This window comes from Nerophis ophidion, linkage group LG12 (assembly GCF_033978795.1).
Source record: "Nerophis ophidion isolate RoL-2023_Sa linkage group LG12, RoL_Noph_v1.0, whole genome shotgun sequence".
Taxonomy (NCBI): domain Eukaryota; kingdom Metazoa; phylum Chordata; class Actinopteri; order Syngnathiformes; family Syngnathidae; genus Nerophis; species Nerophis ophidion.
The window spans coordinates 29,709,411-29,728,543 of NC_084622.1; the positions used below are offsets into that span (position 1 = coordinate 29,709,411).

Genomic DNA, 19,133 nt, shown 5'->3' on the forward strand with positions numbered 1-19,133 from the left:
ACATGATAACAATTAAAATGTATGTTAACAGTTTGCATGCGTGAGGTACCAAGTTATATGACTGAAGTGTCTGCCTGCAAAATTAACTAAAAAAGATTGCATGTATGAAACCAGTCTACATGTGATTTGTGGACTTGGAGAAGGCATACGACCGTGTCCCTCGGGAAGTCCTGTGGGGAGTTCTCAGAGAGTATGGGGTACCGGACTGTCTTATTGTGGCAGTCCACTCCCTGTACGATCAGTGTCAGAGCTTGGTCCGCATTGCCGGCAGTAAGTCGAACACATTTCCAGTGAGGGTTGGACTCCGCCAAGGCTGTCCTTTGTCACCGATTCTGTTCATAACTTTTATGGACAGAATTTCTAGGCGCAGTCAAGGCGTTGAGGGGTTCCGGTTTGGTGGCCACGGGATTAGGTCTCTGCTTTTTGCAGATGATGTGGTCCTGATGGCTTCATCTGGCCAGGATCTTCAGCTCTCGCTGGATCGGTTCGCAGCCGAGTGTGAAGCGACCGGAATGAGAATCAGCACCTCCAAGTCCGAGTCCATGGTTCTCTCCCGGAAAAGGGTGGAGTGCCATCTCCGGGTTGGGGAGGAGACCCTGCCCCAAGTGGAGGAGTTCAAGTACCTAGGAGTCTTGTTCACGAGTGGGGGAAGAGTGGATCGTGAGATCGACAGCGGTGCGGCGTCTTCAGTAATGCGGACGTACCGATCCGTTGTGGTGAAGAAGGAGCTGAGCCGGAAGGCAAAGCTCTCAATTTACCGGTCGATCTACGTTCCATCTTCACCTATGGTCATGACTTTTGGGTCATGACCGAAAGGATAAGATCACGGGTACAAGCGGCCGAAATGAGTTTCCTCCGTCGGGTGGCGGGGCTCTCCCTTAGAGATAGGGTGAGAAGCTCTGCCATCCGGGAGGAGCTCAAAGTAAAGCCGCTGCTCCTCCACATGGAGAGGAGCCAAATGAGGTGTCTCGGGCAACTGGTCAGGATGCCACCCGAGCGTCTCCCTAGAGAAGTGTTTAGGGCACGTCCAACCGGTAGGAGGCCACGGGGAAAACCCAGGACAAGTTGGGAAGACTATGTCTCCCGGCTGGCCTGGGAACGCCTCGGGATCCCCCAGGAAGAGCTAGACGAAGTGGCTGGGGAGATGGAAGTCTGGGCTTCCCTGCTTAAGCTGCTGCCCCCGCGACTCGACCTCGGATAAGCGGAAGAAGATGGATGGATGTATGAAAAGTACCATGTCATATGACGAAGGTTTACGGCTGTTAAATGAGCTAACGTGTCAATGACCAAGTTATATAACGCTACACCTGTGTAATTTGCCCAAACAGGTACATTAGCATGTGTCAAGTAGCAAGTTACTTTATGTCACTTTGAGATTTATGGCTTTAGAAAAAGCTAAAAAGAAAGTTAGCATGCTAACAGTTAACGTGTTAATGACCAAGTTATATGACTGCGTAATTTGGCTAAACAGGTAGCATGTGTCAAGTAGCAAGTTATCGTATATGACTGAGGTTTATGGCTGTAAAATTAGCATAAGAAATTAAACATGCTAACATTGGCATGTTAACAGTTAGCATGTGTCAAATACCAAATTATATGACTTAAGGTTTATGGCTGTAGATGTAGCTTAAAAAAATGTTTAGACTTAGACAAACTTTATTGATCCATCCCAAAAAGTATGTTAACAGCAAGTTATAAGACTTTATGCCGCAAAATGAGCTAAAAAAGTTAGCATGTGTAAACTGGCAAGTTTAATGACTAAGGTTTATGGCTGTAAAATTAGCTAAACACTGTGTACATTCTAACACTAGTATGTGAACAGTTAGCATGTGTCAAGTAGCAGGTTTAATAACTAAGGTTTATGGCTGTAAAATTAGCTTTAAAATGTGTACATTCTCATAATAGAATGTTAAGAGTTAGCATGTGTCGATGACCAAGTTATATGACTCTAGGCCTGCATAATTTGCCTAAACAGGTAGCAAGTGTCATGTAGCAAGTTACTGTATGTCACTTTGAGGTTTATGGCTTTAGAATAAGCTAAAAAGAAAGTTAGCATGCTAACAGTTAACGTGTCAATGACCAAGTCATATGACTGCGTAATTTGCCTAAACAGGTAGCATGTGTCAAGTAGCAAGTTACCGCATATGACTGAGGTTTATGACTGTAAAATTAGCCTAAAAAAGGTCAACACGCTAACATTGGCAATTTATCAGTTAGCATGTGTCAAGGGACCAAGTTTTATGACTCTGTGTATGCCTGCAAAAAGGGGGTAAAAAAAAGTTAGCATATGTTACTGATTTACTGTATATCACTTTGAGGTTTACGGCTTTAAAGAAGACTAAAAGAAAAAAAATTGTTAGCACGTGTCAAATACCAAATTATCCATCCATTTCCTACCGCTTATTCCCTTTCGGGGTCGCGGGGGGCGCTGGCGCCTATCTCAGCTACAATCGGGCGGAAGGCAGGGTACACCCTGGACAAGTCGCCACCTCATCGCAGGGCCAACACAGATAGGCAGACAACATTCACACTCACATTCACACACTAGGGCCAATTTAGTGTTGCCAATCAACCTATCCCCAGGTGCATGTCTTTGGAGGTGGGAGGAAGCCGGAGTACCCGGAGGGAACCCACGCATTCACGGGGAGAACATGCAAACTCCACACAGAAAGATCCTCAGCCTGGAATTGAACCCAGGACTGCAGGACCTTCGTATTGTGAGGCAGACGCACTAACCCCTCTGCCACCGTGAAGCCCCCAAATTATATGACTTAAACATTTTTTACATGCTAACAGTACGTTAGCAGTAGCAAGTAGCAAGTTATAAGACTGTGTAAGCAGCAAAATAAGCTAAAAAAAAGTTAGCATGTGTCAAGTGGCAAGTTTAATGACTAAGGTTTATGGCTGTAAAATTAGTTAACATTTTTTACGTTCCAACACTAATTTGTTATCAGTTAGCATGTGTCAAGGACCAAGTTTTATGACTCTGTGTATGCCTGCAAAAAGGGGCTAAAAAAAAGTTAGCATATGTTACTGATTTACTGTATATCACTTTGAGGTTTACGGCTTTAAAGAAGACTAAAAGAAAAAAAATTGTTAGCACGTGTCAAATACCAAATTATATGACTTAAACATTTTTTACATGCTAACAGTACGTTAGCAGTAGCAAGTAGCAAGTTATAAGACTGTGTAAGCAGCAAAATAAGCTAAAACAAAGTTAGCATGTGTCAAGTGGCAAGTTTAATGACTAAGGTTTATGGCTGTAAAATTAGTTAACATTTTTTACGTTCCAACACTAATTTGTTAACAGTTAGCATGTGTCAAGTAGCAAGTTATAAGAGCGAGGTTGTAAAAGGAAGTAAAAAAGGCATGAGTGTTACCTGGATCCTGATAAAGCGTGGGCGTGCGTAACTGGGCAGGTAGGTGTGGAGCACCTTGTAGGCGTCGTCACAGTCAAAGTCCCGGCCTTCTTTCAGAGTGACCGCGGCCATGCCCACCCGGCCCTCGTTCCCTATCACATGATTGCAGTCAGACAGGAAATGAACGCGACTACGACGGCGCCGTCTTTTCATGCTCCTACCTTCCACTCTAACGCCGTAGACGTTTGCCTCTTGAATGCAAGGAGCCATGGTGAGGACGTCTGCCACTTCTGAAGTGGCCACGTTCTCTCCCTTCCATCTATTGGGGGTCACATGACAGGAAGTGTTTTGGATTAATAGATAAAACCAAGCTCGTTAACATATATGTTTTTTGTCATCAAAGCACAACAAGTTTAAAATAGCATCTCAAAGAAACATCATGGAGTGCTTGTTTTCAATTTTAGAGGCTTTATTGTATTTTATTTTTAATACAGATTAATTTTTTACACGTAGAAAAATTCCCAACTTTTGAAACTTGGAAAAAATCCCGACTTTTTGACTCTTAAAAAAAATCCCGACTTTTTGACTCTTAAAAAAAATCCCGACTTTTTGACACTTGGAAAAAATCCCGACTTTTTGACACTTGTAGAAAAATCACGACTTTTTGACACTTGGAAAAAATCCCGACTTTTCGACACTTGGAAAAAATCCCGACTTTTGACACTTGGAAAAAAATCCCGAATTTTCGACAGTTGGAAAAAAAATCTGACTTTTTCACACTTGAAAAAAATTGCAACTTTTTACCACTTGGAAAAAATTGCTACTTTTTCACACAGAAAAAATGCTGACTTTTTGACAGAAAATATCACATCTTTTTGACACTTGGGGAAAAAATCTGACTTATTCACACTTGGAAAAAAATCGCAACTTTTTGACGCTTGGAAAAAGTTCAGACTTTTTTGACACTTGGAAAAAATCCCGACTTTTCGACACTTGGAAAAAATCCCGACTTTTGACACTTGGAAAAAAATCCCGACTTTTGACACTTGGAAAAAAATCCCGACTTTTCGACAGTTGGAAAAAAAATCTGACTTTTTCACACTTGGAAAAAATTGCAACTTTTTCACACTTGGAAAAAATAACAACTTTTTCACACTTGGAAAAAATTGCAACTTTTTCACACTTGGAAAAAATTGCTACTTTTTCACACTTAGAAAAAATGCTGAATTTTTGACAGAAAATATCACAGCTTTTTGACACTTGGGGAAAAAATCTGACTTATTCACACTTGGAAAAAAATCGCATCTTTTTGACGCTTGGAAAAAGTTCAGACTTTTTGAGCCTTGGACAAAATCACGATTTTTTGACACTTGGACAAAATCCCTACTTTTTGACATGTAGAAAAAAATCCCGACTTTTAGACACGTAGAAAAAAATTCTGACATTTTGACACATAGAAAAAATTCAAACTTTTTGACACTTGGAAAAAAATCTGACTTTTTGACCTTTAGAAAAACTTCTGACTTTTTGACATTTAGAAAAAATTCAGACTTTTTGACACTTAGAAAAAATTCCGACTTTTGACACTTGGAAAAAATCCCGGCTTTTTGACACTTGGTAAAAATCCCAATTGTTTGACACTTGGAAAAAATCCAGACTTTTTGACACATGGAAAAAAATTCAGACTTTTTCACATTTGAAAAAAAAATTATACTTTTGCACACTTGGAAAAAATTTCAACTTTTTCACACTTGGAAAAAATCGTAACTTTTCGATACATGGAAAAAATAGCAACTTTTTCACACTTAGAAAAAATGCTGACTTTTTTGACAGAAAACATCACAGCTTTTTGACACTTAGGGAAAAATCTGACTTATTCACACTTGGAAAAAAATCGCAACTTTTTGACGCTTGGAAAAAATCCAGACTTTTTGAGACTTGGACCAAATCCCGACTTTTTGACACTTGGACCAAATCCCGACTTTTAGACACGTAGAAAAAAAATCTGACATTTTGACACATAGAAACAACTCAAACTTTTTAACACTTGGAAAAAAATCTGACTTTTTGACCCTTAGAAAAAATTCAGACTTTTTTACATTTAGAAAAAATTCAGACTTTTTGACACTTAGCAATAATTCCGATTTTTGACACTTAAAAAAAAATCCAGACTTTTTGACACTTGGAAAAAATCCTAACTTTTTGACAAAAAACATCCCGACTTTTTGACTCTTACAAAAAGTCCCGACTTTTGAAAGAAAACATTACAAGTTTTTGACAGAAAACATCACAATTTTTAGACACTTGGAAAAAAATCCAGATTATTGACACCTAGAAAAAAATCCCGACTTTTTGACACTTACAAAAAATTCAGACTTTTTGACACAGCAAAATTCCTGCATTTTTGACACTTAGAGAAAATCCCAACTGTTACAGCCTGAGGGAAGAAGGTTCTGTAACCGCTTCTTCCCACAGGCCATAAGACTCTGAACGCATCGTATTAATCCCCTCAATTCCCCCCAAAAATGGATGAACTTGCTGGAATATGAAGACAATATAACATACATCCATAAACCTGGATGCATATGCAAAAGTGCAAATATTTATCTGTACAGTAATCTACTTATTTATATCTGAACTTTATTGCTCTTTTATCCTGCACTACCATGAGCTAATGCGATGAAATTGCGTTCTTATCCGTACTGTAAAGTTCAAATTTGAATGACAATAAACGGAAGTTTAAGTCTAATAACCTTCACCACTGCAAACGACTTGAGACTAAATCAACAGCGCCTCTGCTGGCTGCAGCAAAATAGTGCACTCTATTAACTTCAACTGTGGTTAAAATGTTGTCTGTCTATCTGTGTTGGCCCCGCCATGAGGTGGCGACTTGTTCAGGGTGTGTCCCGCCTTCCGCTTGACTGCAGCTGGGATAGCCCACCCCACCTCTCGCGACCCCGAAAGGGACAAACGGTAGAAAATAGATGGGTGGATGTGGTTAGTTGTGAATTAATTGATAAAACTCTTAACTTTGTGTGCTTTTAAATGCACCTTCAGATACAGTGTGCACTACCTCACTAAAATATCCTATCAAAAGGGATGTTTTAGTCAGGGTTTTTTGATGCCGATTCCGATATGATCATCCATAAAAAAAGAGATCAGCTATTATTGATACCGATCACAAGTTTAACTGTAAATGTTTACATGTATTTGTGGTTACCAACAATTTCACAATATTGTCTTTAAATATGTAAAATTGTTTGAGCAAAAACTCATTAAATAATACATAATATGTAAACAAAAGTACCAACTACTGTCTAATACTCTAAGAAATGCTTTGGGTTTCGACCTCAAAGTCTTCTTGTGTCCCAAGGAATCACTTTCTGAATTTGTAAACAATAACAAAAACAAAAAAGTATTTTGAGAGACTAAAAATATTGACCTAATCACTCTTATGTTGTCTGTCTCTGTGTTGGCCCTGTGATGCGATGGCGACTTGTCCTGGGTGTACCCCACTTTCCGCTGGAATGCAGCTAAGATAGGCTTCAGCACTCCCCCCCCCGCGACCCTGAAAAGGGACAAGCGGTAGAAAATGGATAGATGGGACTCTGGTATTGATCATATACTGATAGCACCCTTAATATCAGTGACGTGCTGTCAGGGGAGGCAATTGAGGCAGTGCCTCACCTGCCACCAGGTGGCTTAACCATGAGATGTACCAAAACAATGTAGTAAAATAAAATAAGTTTTAATATTTCTCTTTTGGTTTATGCTTTCTATGTGATTTTGGTGTGGTTCCTGTATATTTTGGTAAATTTCATGGTCAAAATCGTAGAAATGTTGTGTTTCCTGATCAAAATAACGCAGCATACGAGAAGTGAGGCAGACACAGGCGGTGCCTCCACGACTACACACAGTGTGTATTGGGCGTGCGCGTGCGAGGGGGCGCATGCTCGTTGCCACGTGGAAAAGGCAGGCCATGATGCAGCAAGTACTTCTGCCTCAAGATAGCGGGCGATATATTGTCAACTTGCAGTTCAATGCCTCAGCAGTACTCTGACTCGCCACACTTGGAGAAGTGGGGGCGCTCAAGCTAGCAGACACAGGTCTCTCCAGCAGAAGTCAGTCTTTTTTCTTTTCTTTTTTTTTAACTGTATTTATAACAAACACGGCATTTTTATTAGAGTAAGCCAGCGTTTGTGGTGCAAAAATATTGTTTAATTTCTTGGAATGAAATTGAATTAAATGAATGTTTCTGCCAATATGGAGGATTATATACTGTATCCAAGATGAAATACTTCTCTGAACTGGACTTTAAGACAAAATGAATGCGATCATACAAAGTACGTATGTATGAAGAATAGCTATTGCTGCTTCAGATACAAATACAGAAAGGTAATATACACTCACAATACTTGATTTATTTTGTTAAAAGCAAGTGGGACCAAAAAGTATTTAATAACTTTATCAAATACTTTTTGGACCCATTTATCATATCATAATATCATTATGGTAAAGATTTTATGAAAGCAAATAACTCCCTTTTTTTCCTGTAACTCTAATGTGCAACCTAAATCAACAATGACTAAAGCTGCACATATGAAAAAAAAAAAAAAAGAACAAAAAAGTATGTATGCCTCACCTGGTGTTTACAAACCCCGTTTCCATATGAGTTGGGAAATTGTGTTAGATGTAAATATGAACGGAATACAATGATTTGCAAATCCTTTTCAACTCATATTCAGTTGAATGCACTACAAAGACAACATATATGATGTTCAAACTCATTAACTTTTATTTTTTTGCAAATAATAATTAACTTAGAATTTCATGGCGCAACACGTGCCAAAGTATTTGGGAAAGGGGATGTTCACCACTGTGTTACATCACCTTTTCTTTTAACAACACTCAATAAACGTTTGGGAACTGAAGAAACTAACTGTTGAAGCTTTGAAAGTGGAATTCTTTACGATTCTTGTTTTATATAGAACTTCAGTCGTTCAACAGTTCGGGGTCTCCACTGTCGTATTTTACGCTTCATAATGCGCCACACATTTTCGATGGGAGACAAGTCTGGACTGCAGGCGGGCCAGGAAAGTACCCACACTCTTTTACTATGAAACCACGCTGTTGTAACACGTGGCTTGGCATTGTCCAACTAAAATAAGCAGGGGCGTCCAGGATAACGTTGCTTGGCTGACAACATATGTTGCTCCAAAACCTGTATGGACCATTCAGCATTAATGGTGCCTTCACAGATGTGTAAGTTACCCATGCCTTGGGCACTAATACACCACCATACCATCACAGATGCTGGCTTTTGAACTTTGCGCCTATAAAAATCTGGATGGTTATTTTCCTCTTTGTTCCGAGGACACCACGTCCACAGTTTCCAAATATAATTTGAAATGTGGACTTGTCAGACCACAGAACACTTTTCCACTTTGCATCAGTCCATCATAGATGAACTGGGGCCCAGCGAAGCCAGCCGCGTTCCTAAGTGTTGTTGATAAATGGGTTTGCTTTGCATAGTAGTTTTAACTTGCATTTACAGATGTAGCGACCACCTGTAGTTACTGACAGTGGTTTTATGAAGTGTTCCTGAGCCCGTGTGGTGATATCCTTTACACACTGATCTCGGTTTTTGCTGCAGCACCACCTGAGCGATCAAAGGTCCGTAATATCATCGCTTACGTGCAGTGATTTCTCCAGATTCTCTGAACCTTTTGATGATTTTACAGACCGTAGATGGTAAAATCCCTAAATTCCTTGCAATAGCTCGTTGAGAAATGTTGTTCTAAAACTGTTCGACAATTTGCTTACAAATCGGTGACCCTCCCCCCATCCTTGTTCGTGAATTACTGAGCATTTCATGGAAGCTGCTTTTATACCCAATCATGGCACCCACCTGTCCTCAATTAGCCTGCACACCTGTGGGATGTTCCATATAAGTGTTCGATGAGCATTCCTCAACTTTATCAGTATTTATTGCCACCTTTCCCAACTTCTTTGTCATGTGTTGCTGGCATCAAATTCTAAAGTTAATGATTATTTGCAAACAAAAAAATGTTTATCAGTTTGAACATCAAATATGTTGTCTTTGTAGCATATTCAACTGAATATGGGTTGAAAAGGATTTGCAAATCATTGTATTCTGTTTATATTTACATCCAACACAATTTCCCAAACGGGTTTTGTAGTTGACCGCACGTCACTGCTGAATATCAACACCACCACTTTATAGGTGGATCCCCCTTCTATGTGTCGTGTAACAACTGTGCCAACAGTTGTTCTTATATCTTCTCTCTGCATTAATCCAATTGTTCATTTCCTGTTAATATCTGCTTACTTTCTGCTGTTCCATCTACACTTGATAAACTTTCCTAAAGACTTATTTGTCGTGTTTTTATAAGCTAGCTTAGCGGTTAGCATGCTCTTGGTGTGTAACATGTTTATCCTCCTCCTCCACTGATAATATACTTGATAATGATGCTTAAGATACAAAGAAATACTTTATTTCCTGCAATGGATGTGATTATTATCAGCTTGGCTCCGCACTGTTTTTAAGCTGCTAGCCACTTGTCAGCCGATGAAAGAAATGAAAAGGGGCCGGACAGTCGTGATTGGCATAAATCAGCAATGCCGATCTTGTACTTTTTCACAAAACTCAGCTGACTCAGCACATCCCTACTATATTAATACTGTACAATTGCAGCTTTGCATCGTAGAGTATTGTCTTCTTCTAATCAACAACGCTACAAGTGAGGTTGTCAATCAACTCGCCTGAACGTGTCGCCGACTCGGTCTTGGAAATAGACAAAGTTGTCCTTGTCGAAGCGCATCAGGTCTCCCGTGTTGAAGTAGAGGTCGCCTTTTTTCATCACGTTGCGGAGCCTCTTCTTCTCAGTCTGCTGATCGTTGCCTGCGTAGCCCACGAAAGGTGACCTCTGCGTGACCTTTCCCGTCAGGAGGCCCGTCTCACCTGACACACACACAGCCAAGTGCAAACTTTATTCAGTCAAATAGAACATGCTACATACATTATGAAATAGCTAATAGACTATGAGATACTGTCACCTATGGCCGCCTTGATGCAAAGACCCTGTGAGTTTCTGACAGGCTCCTCCTTCTCGATGTCGAACTTGATCAACGTGTACGGGAAGATGAGCTAAAAAAAAAGTAATGTTGGTATGACATATTATTTCCTCCATTATTGTCTTCTTTCTGTTGTGGTTAGGTATGCAAAGGAACAAAGTGGTTTTGCTGCAATATTATGTTTGTATCATAGTAAATTATAATTATATAGTGCTTTATCTCTCGAGACCCAAAGTACTTTACATATTGAAACCCAGTATCTACATTTAAAGGCCTACTGAAACCCACTACTACCCACCACGCAGTCTGATAGTTTATATATCAGTGATGAAATATTAACATTGCAACACATGCCAATACGGCCTTTTTAGTTTACTGAATTGCAATTTTAAATTTCCCGCAAAGTTTCCTGTTGAAAACGTCGCGGAATGATGACGCGTGCACGTGACGTCACGGACTGTCAGGAAATATTAGCGCAGCACCATTTGCGGCTAAAAGTCGTCTCTTTTCATCGCGTAATTAAACAGTATTCTGGACATCTGTGTTGCTGAATCTTTTGTAATTTGTTCAATTAATATTGGAGAAGTCAAAGTTGAAAGATGGAGTTGGGAAGCTTTAGCCTTTAGCCACGCAAACACACGGTGATTCCTTGTTTAAAATTCCCGGAGGTGAAGCTTTACTATGGACCAGAGCAATCAAGCAAACATGGTTCCCGACCACTTGTCAACCGGCAGGTTTCGGTGAGAAAATTGTGTTAAAAAGTCGCCTCTTACCGGAGATCTCTGGAGTTTGCGCCGTCTTTGTATCTGCTGTCGACTTCCCTCAGACACTGGCCTCAAGACACCCGTGGACACACCCCTCCGACTATCAGGTACTATTTCATCTCACTAAAACACTAGCAACACATAGAAAGAATAATCCTAGTAAATGTGTCTAAAAACATCTGAATCCGTCCCAATGCAATCGCCTTTTTTTTTAAACTTTTTTTTTTTTTTTTCTAGTCCTTCGCTATCAATATCATCATCCACGAATATTTCATCCTTGCTCAAATTAATGGGGAAATGGTCGTTTTCTCGGTCCAAATAGCTCTTGCTGCTGGAGGCTCCCATTATAAACAATGTGAGGACGTGAGGAGCCCTCACCCTTGTGACGTCATCGTCTGCGACTTCCTGTAAAGGTAAGGCTTTTTTATCAGCACCAAAAGTTGCAAACTTAATCGTGGATGTTCTTTACTAAATCCTTTCAGCAAAAATATGGCAATATCGCAAAATGATCAAGTATGACACATAGAATGGACCTGCTATCCCCGTTTAAATAAAATCTAATTTCAGTAGGCCTTTAAGCTAGTGTGGGTGGCACTGGGAGCACGGGTAAACTGTCATGGCCAAGGGCACGATGGCAGTGACTAGGATGGCGGAAGATTGAATTGAACCTGGAACCCTGACGTCACTGGCACAAGCTCTCTACCAACTGAGCCACGCCACCCCATAATGCTTTAAAGGAATGTTTTTCATCAAAATATCTCCCCAGTTTTTTTTCTTATACTGTCTTTTTTTCATAGTACAGATATTGTCTGCGTATTATTCCATGGAAGTAACCAAACAAATAATTCCACTCAGTCTCTAAGCTCTATAGAACTTTTGTACGACTGCAAAATAAGGCACCGTGGGGCCAAAGAGAGTTGACAAGCACCAGCACATTGATAAAGAAAGTATGAGAAACGCCATGGAATTTAAGAAATAACTCGAAGGTGGCATTTTGCTTCGGTTTTTGTACAATTTTGTTTTCATAAGTGCTGGTAAAAAGTTTAGTTTAAATGACATTAATCACACTTTGCATTTTGATTAATTGCATTTAATCACAGTAAATAACTTCTGTGCATCATTTATATCAACTTTTATATATATATATATATATATATATATATATATATATATATATATATATATATAAAAATATATATATATAAAAATATGTACAGCGTACTTGCCAACCCTCCCGGATTTTCTGGAAGACTCCCGAAATTCAGCGCCTCTCCTGAAAACCTCCTGGGACAAATATTCTGCCAAAAATCTCCCGGAATTCAGGCGGAACTGAGTGAGGACAGCCTGTTTTCACATCCGCTTTCCCACAATATAAAGAGCATGTCTGACCAATGACGTTATAACTGTAGAATGATCGAGGGCGAGTTCTTGGTTTCTTATGTGGGTTTATTTTTAGTCAGTTTCACTAACGTCCTCCCAGCGCAGTAACAACACACAACAACAGCAGTCACGTTTTCGTCTACCGTAAAGCAGTTCGTCTGCCGTAAACAGCAATGTTGGGACACTCTTAAACAGGACAATACTGCCATTTACTGTACATGCATATGTGACAATAACATCTACGGCTTTTAGGGAGTGCAGTGCACAACTGCGCACACAACAAGGAGACGAAGATGGAAGATTCCAGACTCTGGTGCATTTGATGAAAGCACTTTTGTGCATGCCACACAGCAATGCATCATCAGAGAGGAAGTTCAGCATGGTTAAAAAAATAGTGACAGAGAATAGAACAAGGATGGACAATTCAACCCTTAACTCAACAATGAGTAAATGAGTGTTATGTGTGTTTATATGTGTAAATAAATGAACACTGAAATTCAAGTACTTCGTTTTTATATATATATGTATATATAAATATATATAATTAAATCTATATAATTATATATATATATATATATATATAATAAATATATATATGTGTGTGTATATATATATATATATATATATATATATATATATATGAAATACTTGACTTGGTGATTTATAGCTGCAAATATTCTCCTCCCCTCTTAACCACGCCCCCACCCCCACCTCCCGAAATCGGAGATCTCAAGGTTGCAAAGAATTAAGGGATTTCACCATCTGCAATCTGTAATATCATTAACATTTTCAGAGGATCTGGAGAAATCACTGCACGTAACATTGAATGCCCATAACCTTGGATCCCTAAGGCGGCACTGCATCAAAAATCGACATCAGTGTGTAAAGGATATCTCCACAAGGGCTCAGGAACACTTCAAAGTACCACTGTCAGTAACTACAGTTCGTTGCTACACCTGTAAGTGCAAGTTAAAACTGTACTATGAAAAGCCAAAGCCATTTATCAACAACACCCAGAAACGCAGCCGGCTTCGTTGGCCCCCGAAATCATCTAGGATTGATTGATACAAAGTGGAAAAGTGTTCTGTGGTCTGAGGATCCACATTTCAAATTGTTTTTGGAAACTGTGGATGTTGTGTCCTCCGGAACAACGGAAAGAACCAACCGCATTGTTATAGGTGCAAAGTTCAAAAGCCAGCATCTGTGTTGGTATGGAGGTGTAAAATTCCACAATGGAGACCCCGGACTGTTGAACAACTTAAGCAGTACATCAAGCAAGAATGGGAAAGAATTCAACCTGAAAGTTTCAAAAATTGGTCTCTTCAGTTCCCAAACGTTTACTGAGTGTTGTTAAAAGGAAAGGCCATGTAACTCAGTGGTAAAAATTCCCCATGTGCCAACTTTTTTGAAATGTGTTGCTGCCATTAAAGGCCTACTGAAATGAGATTTTCTTATTCAAACGGGGATAGCAGGTCCATTCTATGTGTCATACTTGATCATTTCGCGAAATTGCCATATTTTTGCTGAAAGGATTTAGTAGAGAACATCCACGATAAAGTTTGCAACTTTTGGTGGCCAATAAAAAAGCCTTGCCTGTACCAGAAGTAGCAGACGATGTGCGCGTGACGGCACTGGTTGTGGAGTTCCTCACATCCGCACATTGTTTACAATCATGGCCACCAGCAGCGAGAGCGATTCGGACCGACAAAGTGACGATTTCCCCATTAATTTGAGCGAGGATGAAAGATTTGTGGATGAGGAAAGTGAGAGAGAAGGACTAGAAAAAAAATGAAATAGACGGCAGAGCGATTCAGATGTTAATAGACACATTTACTAGGATAATTCTGGGAAATCCCTTATCTGCTTATTGTGTTACTAGTGTTTTAGTGAGATTATATGGTCGTACCTGTACAATCTTAAAGTCGGAGGGGTGTGGCTACGGGTGTGGTGACCGCCAGTGTTTACGAGGGAAGCCACGTTTCTCAACGAGGCGAAGGCAGCCGATGCTTCCTCCACGGTGGCAGCAACCGTCGGGGGCGGCCGGTTGGGAGGAGGCTTAGAGAGTCCGCAGCAGCCTCTTTAACAGGTGCAGGAGGAACGACGCAACTCTCCGCTCATGTCTATCACCATTACCACCATTTTCTCACCGAAACCTGCCGGTTGACATGTGGTAAGGAACCATGTCGCTTGACCGCTCTGTTCCATATTAAAGCTTCACTGTCATCATTCGGTAATGTAAACAAGGAAAAAAGGAAACACTGCTTCCCACCTACATCTTTCTTCTTTGATGTCTCCATTATTAATTGAACAAATTGCAAAAGATTCAGCAACACAGATGTTCATAATACTGTGGAATTATGCGATGAAAAGAGACGACTTATAGCTGTGAACGGTGCTGGACCAAAATGTCCTCTAAAATGCGTGACGTCACGCGCACGCGTCATCATACCGCAACGTTTTGGCATGATACTTCCGCGCGAAATATAAAATTGCAATTTAGTAAACTAAACCGGCCGTATTGACATGTGTTGCAATCTTAATATTTCATCATTGATATATAAACCATCAGACTGTCTGGTCGGTAGTAGTGGGTTTCAGTAGGCCTTTAAAGTCTAAGTTAATGATTATTTGCTAAAAAAAATAAGTTTCTCAGTTTGAACATTAAATATCTTGTCTTTGCAGTCTATTCATTGTGGTTTTGTATTTTGTACATTGATTCTTAAAAGAAAATATATTTTTGAAAATGATGAATCAATTTAGAATAAATAAGATTTTACGTACGCTGTGTAAAAAATTCATCCTCCCCACAGCGCCGACTTTGGAAGTGTAGTTAATGAATCCGATGTTCCCCTCGGTGGCAGCATACAGCTCCTTCACTTTAATGTCGCCGAAGCGCCGCAGAAACTCGGACCAGACGTCTTTGCGGACGCCGTTGCCGATGGCGATCCTCACTTTGTGGTCCCTGTCGTCGTCCTTCTACAGGAGACGGACAATCAGTGCCATCTTCCTCATCAGGCGATAAAGACGCTGACCTGTGGCGAGTTGCAGAGGTAGCGCATGGTTTCTCCGATGTACTGCATCACTGTCACGTTGTGCTCCCTGCAGTCGTCCCAGAACTGAGAGGCAGAGAACTTTCTCTTCAAAACCACCGTTATACCTGCGGCCGACATCACTTCTTTTTTAAATATTTTTTTTTTTTTTTAAAAAGGCCTCGTCCCGATTTGGCAACAAGGACGCTACCTCTCTGAATGGCGCCCGCTAGTCCGATGAGAAAGCCCGAGCTGTGGTAGAGAGGCAGGTTGATGTAGATGACGTCATCGCTGGTGATGCCGCACGTCGCTTGGATGAAGGACGCCGCCCACATGCGCTCATGGGTGACCACCGCCGCTTTGGGCAAACCTTTGAAGGACAGAAGATGAATGTCTCTACACGACTTTGAAATATTGCTTTAACCATCAATCTTTCATGTCAGTACAATCTTCAGTCAATAAAGCTCCTTAACCTGCATTATAACCAAGCCATAGCGAGGTTGTTATTGTAAGAGTTAACACAAAAGAACTAATTCTCGCTTTTATCTCACTGCTTTTCCAACCACTAGCGAGTTATTAGCTAATACCGTATTTTCTGACCATAGGGCGCATCGGATTATAAGGCGCACTGCAGATGAATGATCTATTGTTGAACTTTTTTCATAGATTAGGCGCACCTAATTATAAAGGGGTCATATTATTATTATTTTTTTTTAAATTGAAAGCACTTCCTTGTGTCTACATAACATGTAATGGAGGTTCTTTGGTCAAAATGTTGCAAAGATTATGTTTTACAGATCATTTTCGTCTTCTCTCCGCCATCTTTGTTGTAGCGGTGTAGCGTGCAAGGACAGGGGTGGAAGAAGTGTCAAAAGATGGATCTAACTGTTATAATGACATTCTGACTTTACTGCAATCAATAACGCAGCAGCATCTCCTCAACCGGCAAAAACAACGCCGGAAATGTGTCCCGTGAAAAACTGTCCTACCAGAACTCTCTAATAACTAAAGATCCTCGGATGAATAATGTAACTCACTACACCGGTATGTTTTACCACTTTCATGGCGAGTTTACTGACAGATATAAGAAAGAACTTTACACTACTTTATATTAGAAATGGCAACAGCGGAGAAAGAATGTCTCATAACAAGAAGATAGAGAAAAAGAAGAAACTGATCAACTCGCCGACGCGTGCAAATTTTCAGGACTTATGCAGATGCCAAATACAGATCAGCAGGTACCAGAAGGTAAGAAAAGTTGCTTTTGCATAATAATGCGAAACAAAACACCAGATAATATGTCTTACCTTATACACGCACCATAGTAATACTCCTATGTTGAAGCACAGTACAATCCATCAAGCTGTGTGGCTTCATAGCTTACCAAAGTCATACTAAAACATTCTGATAGATTTTTGAGCGCCGTGTGTAATGTTATATATTTTCAATGGAACATATAACATTTTGGTGCTGTTTACTTGAGATTATATATATATATATATATATATATATATATATATATATATATATATACATATATACACACAGTATATATATATACACACATACATATATATATATACACATACATACATACATATATATATATATATATATATATATATATATATATATACACACACACACACACACACACACTAGGGGTGTGGGAAAAAATCGATTCGAATACGAATCGAATCCGTTGTGCAATTCGGAATCGATTCTTTTTTCTTTTTTTTTTTAAATCAATCCAACAAACCACTACACAGCAATACCATAACAATGCAATCCAATTCCAAAACCAAACCTGACCCAGCAACACTCAGAACTGCAATAAACAGAGCATTTGAGAGGAGACACGAACACGACACAGAACAAACCAAAAGTAGTGAAACAAAAATAATATAATTATTAGTTATAATTTCAGCATAGCAGTGATTAAAAATCCCTCATTCACATGATCATTAGACATTTATAAAAAATAAATAGCAATAGTGTCACAGTGGCTTACACTTGCATCGCATCTCATAAGCTTGACAACACACTGTGTTTTCACAAAGATTAAATAAGTCATATTTTTGGTTCGCTTAATAGTTTACATTATTGCAATCAGTTGATAAAACATTGTCCTTTACAATTATAAAAGCTTTTTTTTTTTAAATCTACTACTCTGCTAGCATGTCAGCAGACTGTGGTAGATCCTGCTGAAATCATATGTATTGAATGAATACAGAATCGTTTTGATTTGGAAAAATATCGTTTTTGAATCGAAAATCACGTTGAATCGAAAAAAAAATATTTATAATCGAATCGCGACCCCAAGAATTGATATTGAATCGAATCGTGGGACACCCAAAGATTCGCAGCCCTAATATATATAAATCCATCCATCCATCCATCCATCATCTTCCGCTTATCCGAGGTCGGGTCGCGGGGGCAGCAGCCTAAGCAGGGAAGCCCAGACTTCCCTATCTCCAGCCACTTCGTCTAGCTCTTCCCGGGGGATCCCGAGGCGTTCCCAGGCCAGCCGGGAGACATTGTCTTCCCAACGTGTCCTGGGTCTTCCCCGTGGCCTCCTACCAGCTGGACGTGCCCTAAACACATCCTTAGGGAGGCGTTCGGGTGGCATCCTGACCAGATGCCCGAACCACTTCATCTGGCTCCTCTCGATGTGGAGGAGCAGCGGCTTTACGTTGAGCTCCTCCCGGATGGCAGAGCTTCTCACCCTATCTCTAAGGGAGAGCCCCGCCACCCGGCGGAGGAAACTCATTTCGGCCGCTTGTACCCGTGATCTTATCCTTTCGGTCATGACCCAAAGCTCATGACCATAGGTGAGGATGGGAACGTAGATCGACCGGTAAATTGAGAGCTTTGCCTTCCGGCTCAGCTCCTTCTTCACCACAACGGATCGATACAACGTCCGCATTACTGAAGACGCCGCACCGATCCGCCTGTCGATCTCACGATCCACTCTTCCCCCACTCGTGAACAAGACTCCTAGGTACTTGAACTCCTCCACTTGGGGCAGGGTCTCCTCCCCAACCCGGAGATGGCACTCCACCCTTTTCCGGGCGAGAACCATGGACTCGGACTTGGAGGTGCTGATTCTCATTCCGGTCGCTTCACACTCGGCTGCGGACCGATCCAGTGAGAGCTGAAGATCCCGGCCAGATGAAGCCATCAGGACTACATCATCTGCAAAAAGCAGAGACCTAATCCCGTGGCCACCAAACCGGAACCCCTCAACGCCTTGGCTGCGCCTAGAAATTCTGTCCATAAAAGTTATGAACAGAATCGGTGACAAAGGACAGCCTTGGCGGAGTCCAACCCTCACTGGAAACGTGTCCGACTTACTGCCAGCAATGCTGACCAAGCTCTGACACTGATCATACAGGGAGCGGACTGCCACAATAAGACGTTCCGATACCCCATACTCTCTGAGCACTCCCCACAGGACTTCCCGAGGGACACGGTCGAATGCCTTCTCCAAGTCCACAAAGCACATG

General features: G+C 40.6%; 1 protein-coding gene across 4 annotated transcripts in view; it reads right to left on the reverse strand.

Moving 5' to 3' along the window:
• The window catches only part of LOC133563275 (long-chain fatty acid transport protein 2-like), a 35,975-nt gene that overhangs the window by 2,055 nt on the left and 14,787 nt on the right, over positions 1-19,133 (reverse strand). The window contains exons 3-9 of one of the 4 annotated variants that reach the window (XM_061917318.1): positions 15,816-15,997; positions 15,631-15,714; positions 15,380-15,571; positions 10,437-10,527; positions 10,143-10,341; positions 3,581-3,678; positions 3,381-3,511 (exon numbers count right to left, since the gene is read on the reverse strand). In XM_061917318.1, the coding sequence (XP_061773302.1) occupies positions 3,381-3,511; positions 3,581-3,678; positions 10,143-10,341; positions 10,437-10,527; positions 15,380-15,571; positions 15,631-15,714; positions 15,816-15,997 (977 nt within the window). Of the gene's footprint in view, positions 1-3,380; positions 3,512-3,580; positions 3,679-10,142; positions 10,342-10,436; positions 10,528-15,379; positions 15,575-15,630; positions 15,756-15,815; positions 15,998-19,133 lie in introns of all 4 variants that reach the window. The other 3 variants (XM_061917317.1, XM_061917316.1, XM_061917315.1) reach the window with 3 other exon arrangements.